The 12945-nt window shown below is 42.9% G+C and overlaps 2 protein-coding genes across 2 annotated transcripts; one reads left to right on the top strand and one right to left on the bottom strand.

Annotated features, from left to right (window-relative positions):
- The first annotated feature begins 201 nt into the window (after positions 1-201).
- On the top strand, positions 202-8241 carry LOC136355302 (uncharacterized). The gene is made up of 15 exons (XM_066307691.1): positions 202-219; positions 525-1226; positions 1617-1706; positions 1815-1951; positions 2044-2344; positions 2654-2816; positions 2906-2997; positions 3091-3133; positions 3229-3314; positions 3486-3613; positions 3752-5289; positions 5400-5492; positions 5604-5807; positions 6228-6304; positions 6999-8241. Exons 1-4 carry the CDS (start codon positions 202-204, stop codon positions 1863-1865), a joined length of 861 nt encoding a protein of 286 aa, XP_066163788.1. The 3' UTR covers positions 1866-1951; positions 2044-2344; positions 2654-2816; positions 2906-2997; positions 3091-3133; positions 3229-3314; positions 3486-3613; positions 3752-5289; positions 5400-5492; positions 5604-5807; positions 6228-6304; positions 6999-8241.
- A 2296-nt stretch (positions 8242-10537) lies between these two features.
- LOC4331210 (F-box/LRR-repeat protein At5g02910) lies at positions 10538-12881 on the bottom strand. The gene is made up of 3 exons (XM_015770077.3): positions 12418-12881; positions 11407-12306; positions 10538-11302 (listed from the first exon to the last, which is right to left on the bottom strand). The coding sequence occupies exons 1-3, from the start codon at positions 12451-12453 to the stop codon at positions 10766-10768; spliced, it is 1473 nt and encodes a 490-aa protein (XP_015625563.1). The 5' UTR covers positions 12454-12881; the 3' UTR covers positions 10538-10765.
- Positions 12882-12945: the final 64 nt, after the last annotated feature.

The raw sequence follows: 12945 nt of genomic DNA, 5'->3' as shown, positions 1-12945 counted from the left end.
AAAAGATTTGCTTCGCTGCTCCTCCTGGTTACCCAAAAACAAGTTTTAGTACTGCAGAAACACGTCAATCTTGTGCTCTTGTCATCAATATTTTCTTGTGAACCTAAAGTACACGAGATTCGGGTATTAACCATTCACACATACTCCACCAGATTCAGGAGTAAAACAATTCGATAGATAAAAAGTCAACCGCCAGGAGATATGGCACCACATAATCCGGTCCCAGGACTGTCTGGCTGTATTGACCAACATTACTCATAAGATAAGAAACGCACACAAACAGACTGGAAATTAGAGACTATTAAGTGTGGCGGATGGGGTGAGTTCTGGGCGTATCCACGTAGGATTTCTACTGTATTTTTTTGCGAAAGCCCTCTGGTTCACGCGTAATTCGTCCGCAGTCCCCCGAGAATAGTACTTGTGAGGTGTTATTTTTCGTAAAGACCCTTAAAAAATATGGATATTACATGAGAAGTAAGGAAAGTACGCGAGTTAGGACCGCGCTGTAAAACTTAAAACTTGAGGGGCTTTTCGCTAAACTACCCGCACTAACCCAAACCCTAGCCGCCGCCGCCTGCATCCCCTCCCCTCCCCGCTCCCGTCTCGCCCTCTCCCTCTCCTGCCTTGCCTCGCGCCACCGCCGCCGCCGCAGTCTCGCGCCGCCACCGCCTCCCCCTCGCGCCGCCGCCGAACGCCGCCGCCGCTCCTCCTCTCTCTCCCTCTCCCTCAACCATCCTCCTCCTCCGCCGCCGGTCCACTCACCCCTAACCCTAGCCGCTGTCGCCCGCCTCCCCTCCTCCGCCACCGTCGTCGCCGTCGCCGTCGAGCGCCGCCACTTCCGCCGTCGCCTCGCGCCACCGCGTCCACATCTGCCTCGCCCTCGCGCCGCCGCTTCCACCTCCACCGACGCCGCCGTCGTGTCGCAGTCTCCGACTGCCTTCACCTCTGCCTTCCCCTCGCTCCGACGCCTTTCCGCCGAGCGTGGGCTTCGAGGTGAACATGGAGAAAGGGAGGAGGCGAACACTCTTCTCCACCCCCGCCGACGCCGACGCCGACGGCGCCGCCGCCTGCCCATCGCGGTGCCACCTCCTGCTCTCGCCGGCCTCCTCCGCCTCGCGGTGCCACTGCCGTCGTCGCTGTCGATCGCCGTCTCCGGCTGGCTCACCTCCACCAATGCCGAGCAGTGCCTCAACCTCTTCGGCCCCAACAAGCTCAAGGAGAAGAAGGTGACCCACCCAATCCGTAGTTTCTCTCCCAAGATTCAGTAGAGGAATTTGGCCCAATAGTCCCTCCAATTTGAAGTGATCAAGCCACCACTGGTACCAGTAGGGAACTGGTACTACCACCTCCTCCAGCTCTAGCTGAGCTCTCCAGTTCTTCTCCATCAGTGAGTTGCAATGGGAGCATCTCAACATCCTCTGGTAGAATCTGTGCAATCCAAGCCTTCTGGGACCACCCGCAACTGCTTTCTCTCTTGCAGCTCTTTCATAGTAATGGCCTTTATGTTTGGAGGCTAACCCAGGCATCCATCACTAAAGTTTCTTGTTCTGTTTAGGAATCGATTCGATGGTGCAGAGTTTTTTTTCATGTTTGTTTGTGTGTGTGTGTGTGTGCAGGAAAGCAAGTTCTTGAGGTTCATGTGGAACCCGCTGTCCTGGGTCATGGAGGCCGCGGCGATCATGGCCATCGCTCTTGCCAATGGAGGAGTAAGTAGTAATGAATTTAATGAATCATGATGTTCCAGAGCATGGCATGTGAGGGATTGTGAGAGGTTTGATTGAATTGACGAGGGTTGATTTGTTTGGTGTTTTCAGGGAAGCTGCCGGGCTGGCAGGACTTCGTGGGCATCATCACACTGCTCGTAATGAACTCCACAATCAGTTTTATTGAGGAGAACAACGCCGGCAATGCCGCTGCCACTCTCATGGGCTGCCTCGCCCCAAGGGCCAAGGTAATCGATGCCAATCTTTGTCTTTTGTGCAGCTATGATGATTTTGTGTTGTGATCTCAAGCAATACTGACTTTTGCTTGTGGTTGATCTAGCGGACACAGAATCGAGCTCTCCTTGAGCAGCTTGCCGCCATTGTCAACGATGACAAGGGGATGAATCGGCTGCAACAGGGAGGCTAAGGGTCTCAGATCCTCCTTCCCCTTGTCTTTGCCGCGGTGTTCATCCCTTTCACAACAGAGAAAAAAATTACCGGTTCAATCGGCGACAGCAATGGCCGCTCAACCTTGGTGGCGGTTCCTCGCCCTGCTGCTTCCGCTGCTCATAGCGGTCATGAGGCAGGTGGCTGGCGGCGTCCAAGCCCCATCCCCAAGGCTCTTCCCAGTGGCCATCTCGGTAAGTTACAGGAAGAAATCTCCTCTCATCCCCGATTCTTTACTGATGCAGCACGATCCCAATTTGTACGGGTTCTATTATTCACAGTATATGAGGATAATGGAGGTGCACAAAATGACTGATCCTTTATCGTGTTCGCACGATCAAAGGTTGCGTGTTTCTCTAGCTGTGGATATTTTTTTTGTTTCATGAATGTGTACATCACTATGCACTGATAATTAAGAGGTGGCAAGGCTGTGCTCAGAGGAGTTGCTTGGTTGTTCTTTGTTGCACAGAGTCGTTTCTGATGAGCTTCAATTTTGCATGCAGTGAGGGTGGCCGGATTTCTGATCATGTTGCGCGGGAGAGATGGCAGCAGCGGCTGGAGCGATGTGATGGGGAACAAGGGAGGAGGCCAGCATCAGGTGGGGACAGGAGGTTTGGGCCTTTTTATTTTTAATGAGGTGCAACCATCTGTCCATCTCACTCATTGGTACAATTACAAGTTTTGCTTGATTTTCTTCACTGCTTATGACAGCTGAGATAAAAGCTCATCTGTGCAGCTTCATATTTCTGATGCAGGGGTAGGGTAGTTGTCTGGTTGTCCATGTTCTAATTTACCTCATTAGTGTTGTGCTAAATCGAAGGCGAGTTCCAGTAGTGCCTTATTCACGGTACATCCTTATATCTAATATCCCCTTCCTTCATCTCATCTAATTGCCCCCACCAAATCTCTATAATCATTTTTTTCACCGTTGTTGTTGCAGATCATTAGGAAAATGAATCAATGATGTACACAAAAGCTGGCAGGTTGGATGATATAGTAGCTTTTCCATTCATGTAACTACGTAATATTGTATTTGTGCAATTAAGATTGTTTATGTGCTTTTTTTTTTCTGATGCAGTGCAACATTGCTGCCTTCCATGAAATGATTTCTTCCAAAAGAATGGAATGATAATTTCATCGTTCAGCATGATGCATTTTTCCACTGTATGTCTGTAGGACCCAAACCTCTTTTTTTTTAAATGCTCAATCATCGGTGCAATTGTGTATCATATGTCAGATTGTTGCATGTGTATCTGTCAGATTGGTGCAATCATGAATCATGTTACAAGCTTATGTCTTGGTGGCCCTTTTAAGTTCATTAATTTCTTATTTCAGCGCTCTCAGTGGAGTTTACCAAGTCTCAAGTTGTTACATCAATCCCAGGATTTTTCTTTTGCATATGGTATTCTGCGAAGAAGCATTGGCTAGCAAACAATGTTTTGGGGATTGCTTTCTGCATTCAGGTATGCTCTTGTCTTATCTTGAGATATAAGGTTAATATGCATTATTGAAATGACTATGGTTCAAGAGCTTCACAAATATGTTCTGTTTTCCTCCCAAACTTCTTGGAGATAAACCTACTGATTCTCTTTATCTTACAGGGAATTGAGATGCTATCACTTGGATCATTCAAAACTGGTGCTATTCTCTTGGTATGGGTGGTTTGTACTGAACTGAAACTTATATTTTCTGGCAGAAATCTTATTACTTTTTTTTCAACATTCTTCCATTAAAATCATTAGTTAGTGGAGCATGACAATACAATTTGAATTATCTGACATTGTAGAATTTATGCTTGTCTTTCATTTGCCTATGAAATTAAAATTCGGTTATATTTGTAGAAACCATTGCACTGCTTGCTGTACTGTGTAAATCATTATTTACTTGTAACGCTTATGTATCATGGGATTTCCCAAATCCGCTCCTGCTCCTAGCCTCGCTCGCCGCGCCCATCATCATCTCCACCGGCGATGACACTGCGGCCTTCGATTCCACCATCGTGGGGCGGTCCATCAAAGGTATAATCGTGCCCGCAGTTTGGTGCACCATGGGCGGATTTGGGACTGCTGCTGCGTTTGCACGGGGATCGTAGCGCCGTTCTATCTAGGGTTTAGGGCCTTTGGGGTGGTTTGGGGTTTTTGCTGTAAGATGCGTCTGATAGCATCTTGGTATTTTAGGTATTCTTGGGGTTTAGTCATAGAATTGGGTTTTGGAGTGGGTTTGTGGAGGGGTGATTGGAAAGTTGCAACTCTTTTGCCGTGAATAAATCTGCAGTGACATGCCTTTCCTTTCACTTCAAAACCAATGCATTTCGGTAATGTCTCAAAATTTGTTTTGTATATGGTGGTTTCGGCCTTTTTGGTTGAAGGATAAGTATTCCCGTTTTACGAAGTATACAGATGGATGATTTTTACCTGAATAACATCTCTTAATAGCTAGACCGTACCCACTTTGTTTCGATTCATCTCTGTGCTTGGTATGAACTTCTTTTCGTGTATAGTCCTTTTATTTACATATTCCTTTTAGCGCAACACTTGGATTTTCGTATGGTTCGCATATTTGTTTTGTTTCATAATCCCCTTGTAAGTTTGTATCTTAAAATTTTATGGTTCCAATGTCCTATTATTATTTTTTTTCTGTGTTTTTTTGACAGTCTTCTACATAACATGATGGTCTAATTGATTACTTATCAGCAGACAACATTGTTAAGTTAACTGACTGCATTTTGTTATTGGGAACTTCCATCAAGCTTATTATTAAGTATATGAAATTGTTAAGTTAACTTACTGTATTTTGTTATTAAACACCTCACTCTGAGTTTATTTATAGAATTTCCATTCTAAACATAGAAATCTCTTGATCTAATTAGCGAAGATAGTTTTCGTTGTAATTCTGTTAGTTTGTTGTAAAATACACCATGAGGCAACTCTAAACTGTGTGGGAAGACCAAGAAGTAAGACCATTTTCTTTTGATAAGGAACGTTCAGTGACTCAATTTTAACTAGGATTTTTTTTTGCTTATGGAAAAATGTGTTCTATCAAATTGATTGTTGGTGTGACCTATTATTCATTATAGGGGATGAAATTGTTACCAATGGGAAGGAAAAGTTTATTTTACCTCACAATTTATGGATCTGCGGTAAGTTCCATATGCCCACAACTTTCTGGTATAAATTGTGTTGGCACACTCTTCAGGAAATTGCAATTAGTTCTGGTTACATCACATATCATTGGTATTCCGATGTTCAGGTAGGGGTTGGCTCCTATGCTGTACACTATTTCTCCACATTGGTTGCTTCTATTCTGGAAAATTTTGGTTTAAGTGAAGAGATGCACAACCCTGTAAGTTTGTCCTCTTGAATGTGTCAATGATATCAATTAACTGATCCATTTATTTACTTGACATGGTATATTTGCTTGCTGTCTGCTGGCTTATAATTTCTGCTCCATAAGGCAGAAAGCACATATAATCTATTGTTAAGGAAACATCTCGCAACGATCAACGGGGCGAGGTTGGAGTCCATCCACAGGAGGACGACGTGAGAGTGGCCGCAGCTGGAGCCAAGGCCGAAAAAGAAGCCGAAGCTGGTGGCAATGTCAGCGGTAAGCAGAGCACAGCAGGGGAGGGGAGGGGCGCCGTGGTCCTGCTGCATCCCGGTGAGCATCCACATCCTCTTTCTGATTCTGTGATTCATCTCTCTCTCTCACACCTACTTTTGTCTCAAATTTGCTTGCATTAAGCCTACCTTCTCTTCTACATCTGGATGAAGCTCTTCTCTTGTTTTGTTTGTTCGTAGCCCCCAAAAGTCCAAGCTCAATCCACCACTGCTAGGGTTAAATAAGATTCAATTCAACACGAAACACATCAAAATTATTCTGAAGCACAAGCCCCTTCACTCCCTCCACATGCGGTTCTTGTAGTTTAAAATGAACACAATGATTCATAGACTAAAATGAACAAATGGCAACGATCGCCATCTCTGAATCAATGGTAATTTACCCTCTAATGAATAATGCATGAATTTTCACTGCAATTTGAAGAAGTAATTTGTCTATGTTCTATTTTTGGCAATATAGTGCGTGCCTCGGAACTAGGGTCAACTACTATGTCGACTGTTGCTCGCACCTCCATTGACATCAATCTCATATCCAAGGTACACTGGGAATTAGGATTCTTGGCTTCATTAAGACTGGATTATGATTCTTGGCTTTGTTATGATTGAATTAGGATTCATCCAAGGTTATCTTCTTTAACAACGTAAATCTTAGTTTCTTTCGATTTATTACTGTATGATGGCTGAATGTTGCTCATCTGCATCTTACAAAATCAACTCCATGAGTTCCTAACACTATATTTTTTGTCTGGAAAATGAGACTGCAGTGATATTGCTTGCTGATCCATCATGAGTGGATGACCTGGGAACCAATTTTCTTGCCAGAAACTCTGTACTATAGTTTTACAAAGTAGCATAAGGAAAAATTTAGGAGCTTCACATACTGGATGATTTTTTTAGTAGTTAGCATTTTGGTTATTGGCAGTCAATTTTTTTTAGTACAACTGGTAGCAGGATGGGTTTATATTTGGCACTAATATTCAGAAGATGCAAATCTCAATCTTCCATTTTACTGTACTGAATGTTTTCTTAAATGTTAAATACTTTAAATGGGACTGCAATGGGTCACTGATGGTTTCTTGATAGACATAAGGAAAAGAGAGACGAAAATAATGAATTCATGCGGAGGTTTCAGTCAATTGCAAATAATATGAGTTTGGTTGACTTAAGATTGAGGATGGTATGGTATGATGAGCCTCTTTGGTGATCTGATCATTTTCCTTTTTCATGTCAGGTTTGACACCTTTGGATTGCATACCAGAATTTTCCATGTTCAGCTCGCAATAATTCATCTTCAGGTAATATGACAGTAGTCCAGGTTTTTAGATGATTCGCAGCAAGGAGTGAAAATAAATTGATCAGCACTGCAACATTGATCTTTTTTGTGGGTTGTCGCTTTAGCTACCACTCTGCTTATTTGCAAGCTCGTGATATTCATACTTTGAAGTCCTTTCATATGATGCTAATTTCATATTCATTGGGAGCATAACATGGAATAAATTAATGGTCAAAGTATGTTATTGAACACCGTGTAAAAAATATATCCCTTAAAAAATACATGCCTTCAGTAATAATAGGTTCAAAGTATGTTATTGAACACCGTGTAAAAAATATATCCCTTAAAAAATACATGCCTTAAGTAATAATAGGTTCAAAGTATGTTATTGAACACCGTGTAAAAAATATATCCCTTAAAAAATACATGCCTTCAGTAATAATAGCAGTCAAGCAACATGCTTTGGGGTTGTTCTCCATTTAAGAAATTGAGGTGGTCTATAACTTGGGCAGTGTAAATATTGAAGCATCAATGACAGATATGCGCAATGGAACACCACCACATCAGTTTTCTTCCGTTGCTTTGTATACCCTATACCATTTCTGAAGATCACTATAATACCAAACCAACTGCTAACATTTTCTTTATGAAACAAGCAACCATGCGGTCGGTGGAAAACAATTAGAGGTGCAGTGTGGAGTGGTTTGTAATCCAGCTAGCAAGCTTATGCGCACTCAAGATGAAGGAAGGGGATGATGCAATTTGGAGCACCTCTTTCTGACCAGATGGACTCAGTTTTCACGGGCCCAGGAACTAATGAAAAATTGGTTCATATGTATGTTGTGCAGGCAATAGCTCTCTTGAAAGGTTCTCACAGCCTTACAGATCAGTAGATCACAATGGGCAAGGGCAAGATTGGAAGGAAGTGAGAACATAACATGCATCTGATGAAGGATTGACAGCAGGATAGACTGAGAATAAGCCGGTCCTTTTCTTTTCCCTTTGTTTGGACATAATATTGAAGAAGTGGGTATACATTTTTCAGAAGAATGTGAGCATAAATGTTGATTTATACAGTACTGAAAAACAATTACATAGAGTTGATTCATTTGTTAGTACGAAATTAGTAGTGCATACCTGAATTCTGAACATGAGCGGTCTCGACAATAAAAACTTGAGATCCTAACACCATTCTGGTCAATTGTTTAAATTTTATATTAGAAGTGTATTGATATATTCAAATTTAATTTAAGATGAGCCCATTGTGCCGTGCGACAAGTGATGAAATTGGATATGCGTCATTGGGACCATAAGTGCTTACCATCCATACTGCACTACCTTGCAGATGTTAAAGACCATCTGTATATGTGCCTATTACTACTAGAGACCACTAAGTATTAAGATGTCTATATCTTATTAGCTGCAGTTTGCTTCTCTATGAGTGCCTGCTTTCTTATTTTTTTTAACCAAAACTTGCTTATTCTTTCCTCCCATCTATATCCCTAATCATCCACTGCCTCTTCACCATCATTCCACTCAGGCTTAATCATCCACTGCCTCTTCACCAATGTTCCACTCAGGCGGCGCGCCAACGGGCGCGCCCCAGGCTCTAGTACTTATGACTTTGGGACAATCACACACGATGACACGAACTGGAAATACTCCACACTCCGGAGCCACTCCATGAATTGGCTTGGCATTCTTCATAACCAGGGACTCCTTGACCCTTCATCCAGGGCATCCCGATCATATAGGAGCTTCAGAACAATTGGCACCTCCTTCACAGCTTCAGTGTTGCATGAAGACAAGAAAACTACGAAGAATGGGTTCTTATTTCTCAAAACAGTTTTGGATTATGTCAACAGATCCATGAGAGTTTGAGTAATAAATTTTTAATTTAATACCTGAGCCATTATTGATGGCTTAGCCTGGCTCAACTCTGACAAAGCACTTTCAGGTTATCGCAGACATCACAAGCTGTAATAGAAGTACAGAATAGATATATTTAGAGAAGATAGTGTAAAGAAACTGTCAGTGAACAACAAATTGAAGCTCAAAGCAGTGATTCATATTTATTTGAACTTATAATCATTACAGTGATGCCAGCTAAGTATTTGCATGTTGATCGCTAGCTCCTAATTGCATGTGGCTGCAATGCAAAGGTCAAATTTGAACTGTTTGGATGATATCACAATGATTCCCTACCAAGAGAGAGCGAATAGTTAAATAGGGTTTCAACAATGTGTTTGAACAAAGTCTGTCGTCAACCATCAATAAAATATAAAGATATTGATGAGAATTGCATTTGCCATAACAGCTAAAAAGGAAAATAAAACTAAATTAGCCGAATAGTTCTCCCAGAGATACATAGTATAAAATGGAATAAGCAAAATATATTGAACAGCTCAAGTGTCAATCACAATGTAAGGTAATGAATAAGTTCAAGTCTCGGTTATCCACTAAGTTTACCATGGAAACCAACTTTCTTCAACTTAGGAGTTCATAAAGCAGAAAAAGTTGGGACAAAAATTGTAGCTGCATGCTGTTTAACTCGATCAATATAAGCTCTCTATGGCAATTTCAAATTAACAAAGTGTCTAAGCATCAATCTACGGCAGTGGGTATTTTTATCTATTCATGTATATTTTCGTTAGAATGCGCTCAATCAATTATCAAACATGGCTATCATCCACCTCCCTTTTCAAACATACAGGGCAAGATATTAAGTGAAACACCCACTTCAATGTTAGGGGGGGGGGGCTATAAAATGTTACCCTCTAGTGTGTCAACTATCTTCTTATTGTGAAGCATTATCTTCTAAAACTGCAAGCACAATTGAAGTTAGATAAAAACATAACTTCTAAAACTGTATAATTGAAGTCACAGGTATTTGGGACAGCACTCCTTGGAACTCGCATTCGCATCTCTACCTACAAGGAAATAGATAACAATGGAAGATAAATGAAAGCATAACCTTTTATTGGTAAACAAAGATTCGCCCCTCGACTTGTGACGCCTCCTCTGATCCTCACAGCACCCAAAACCTCCCTGTTCTGTATCTCCTCTGCCTGTTCTCAAATCCTTTGTTTTCGATGTACCATTGTAGTCCTCAACTGAGGAGTCTGGTCTCCATTTCCTGCCAAATCTCCCTGCAGCCACTGAGTAGAACTTCTCTTAATTAAACAGGGAGGGAGAAATCTGACCACTGGCAAGATCTCTAGGAATGATGCGCCTGGAACAGAGGCATCAATGAGTAGCATCTTGAGACTGAAGAAACAGAAATATGCCTCCTTTGTTCGCAAAGGAATGCCGGAAGATAAACTCCATTGCCTGTACCAGGGCATGGATTCTCCAAACGTATCTAGTGCCACTAATAAGAGATTGAACACCAATTCCTTGATGGTACTTCAACAAAACAATGCCTCACCTGTGAGCTGGATGGCAAGCTCTCTTGTAGTTGTAGGGAAAAGGATAAGGGGAATTATTGCAACAACAAAAAAAAGAAACCAGGATATTCAAAACATTCAAAATATACTGCTTACATTATATATCCAGGCTGCTGGCCTGAAACCAAGTTGCAGGAAACAAGAGAATTCTAATGCATGCCTTGAAACGTTTGAAACTAGAGTGTTTCATCACAAAAGGAAAGAAGAAGAAACCAAAATATTCAGAACATTCAGCATACATTATTGCTACTCAGCTAATTGCATTTTTGCGCCGAGGAATTAAGACCGGAAGTGAATTACATGAGGCAACGCCATCACCAATCCCTCTGTAATTTGCTTCCTCAGCAACTCCTGCTCCTCAATGGTCTGTGGATACCTTGACGGAGCAATTTTGATCTTGGGATCCAACTCTTCACAGCAATCTTCCACCTTCCTGTTGTACAGGGATATCTCCTCTAGGTTAACCGCGGTTTCCATGATGTGCCTGATGTATCCCAAAAAGTTGTCATCTGGTTGGAAACCATAGATGGTGAGCTTAACCAGATTGTAATGCCTGAAACCATTAGATGAAGATGACTCCCACTGCACGTTTGTTTTGTCACAGTAACCCTCTTCTTCCCGTTCCACCTGGTCTGTCACAATATTACACCAATGGTCCCAAACTGTGATGCATAGCTCCTTCAGGAAGGGTGCAGCTTCAAGAAAGAAGCGTGTCCATGTGATATCACATCCTTCAGGGAGATCCTCCAGATTCAAAACTTGAAGATTCTGGAGAACAGGCACCAGCAGTTTCGGGCGCTCTGGCTGAACCCAAATCTGTAATACAAACAAGTCATAAAGGAAGGATGCAGGTTAAGATGAGTATGAGGTGTTAATAACCTGAGAGAGAGAGAGAGAGAGGCTTGCTTGAATTTAATTACCCTTTCGCTTTCAAAGTTGAGGTGCAGGTCTCTTATGGAGGTTACATTAGAAAGAAACTGACTTAATCTGATAAGGTTGTGCCGTCTCAGACCTACATTAGTGAGGCTTAGGCTTGACAGCTGCGGAACATTGCCAAAATACAAGGGTTCTTGGGGATGTTTCCAACTATAAAAGACCAGCCGTTCAAGTTTTGGTAGAGAATTGAGCTTAACTAGTTTTAAACATCCGTGGCAGATATCAAGCTCAACAAGCCGCTGGTGTTCTAGCTGCAGCTGCAACACAGTACCCTCTGTTTGACACATGAACATACGCAGAGACTCTAACCGTTTGCATGTGGCAATGATATTGAGAATGTCAGTTTCAGGAAGCCTTAAGTTCTGTAGGTAGAGTCTTGTAAGTCCAGCAAATGCATCAGTACAAGCACCAAAAAAGGTCATGAGCTGTTTCCCATTGTTGCGGAGACCATCAAGAGTGTAATAATGTAGCTTATAATCGGTCAGAATTCTGAACTCAGCGCTGTCAAGCTTGTGGGTTGTCATGGCTCGGGCAACAGCTTTGCCGATGGTAAGACAGTCGTAGTATTTCAAGTAGAAACATATGCTGAGTTGGCGAAGAGGGATGTCTTTGGCTCTGAAATTGAGAACATTATCTGTTGCAGCGGCCACGGCGGCGTTCATCCCAATAGTGTCCTTAAAAGTGATATAATCAGGATCTGGCGCGAATGAAAGTAGGGCAATTCGAAAGTGCGAAAGCATGCGTGGGAGGTGGAGCGTCCTCTTAGAGAGGAGGCAGGTCCTGACGGCGTCGGGCGTGTTGAGGCGGTCCAGGATGTTGAGCAGAACATCGTCAGGTAGCGTGGTGAACCTATCCACCACCATTACGGTTACGGGAGCTGATTTCTGCATCGAAATTAATTCATGGATCGACAGGAAAGGCAGATATTATTATTATGCAATAATAATAATGCAAATTAATTAATTAATTAAGGAAGGGAAAGAAAAGAGACTTACATTGCGGTTGCGGCGACTACCCTTCTTGTTCTTCATGGTGGTTAATAAAATCCAATTCCAATGTTAAGCTTCTGAACGGCGGCGGGCCTGACCGGACAAGCGCTGCGCGTATTGTTTATATACTGATGATGGAGAGGAGAAGAGGAAAAGAAGGGAGGATTCGATTCCGGCTCCGATGCGAACTAGATCTTCCCTTCCCAGCTTCCGCCCGATGCGAACTAGGCTACATATATACCCACACCGACTGCTATTCCAGCTGACCGACCATACCTATGAAATTCAACCGAATCCAAGCACCAGCAGCAGCAGCTATACATCACCGGCATAGGTACTTGTATAGTATAAGAACAAGCGAATGGAGCTCCAGCATTAGATCGGCGTTAGGGCAACAGCGGTGGCGGCGGCGGCGTCGGCGTGACAGGGGATCTGCTCTCATCTGGGCCGCCGCTTCCAATGGGCCTCCCAAAGTTTAGGGCCGGCCTGTCTTTCCTTACTTTATCCATACACCCTACCGTACCCTACTTCATC

Source organism: Oryza sativa, chromosome 2 (genome assembly GCF_034140825.1).
Source record: "Oryza sativa Japonica Group chromosome 2, ASM3414082v1".
NCBI classification, from domain to species: Eukaryota; Viridiplantae; Streptophyta; class Magnoliopsida; order Poales; family Poaceae; genus Oryza; species Oryza sativa.
This window is presented reverse-complemented; position numbering and strand designations above follow the sequence as displayed.

Coding starts and splice junctions, on each gene's coding strand:
- LOC136355302 (XM_066307691.1), top strand. Junction 1,227..1,616: donor ACAAGCTCAAGGAGAAGAAG/GTGACCCACCCA, acceptor GTGTGTGTGCAG/GAAAGCAAGTTCTTGAGGTT. Junction 1,707..1,814: donor TCGCTCTTGCCAATGGAGGA/GTAAGTAGTAAT, acceptor TGGTGTTTTCAG/GGAAGCTGCCGGGCTGGCAG.
- LOC4331210 (XM_015770077.3), bottom strand. CDS start 12,453: ATGAAGAACAAGAAGGGTAGTCGCCGCAACCGCAAT. Junction 12,307..12,417: donor GTAGTCGCCGCAACCGCAAT/GTAAGTCTCTTT, acceptor ATTTCGATGCAG/AAATCAGCTCCCGTAACCGT. Junction 11,303..11,406: donor TCAACTTTGAAAGCGAAAGG/GTAATTAAATTC, acceptor TTTGTATTACAG/ATTTGGGTTCAGCCAGAGCG.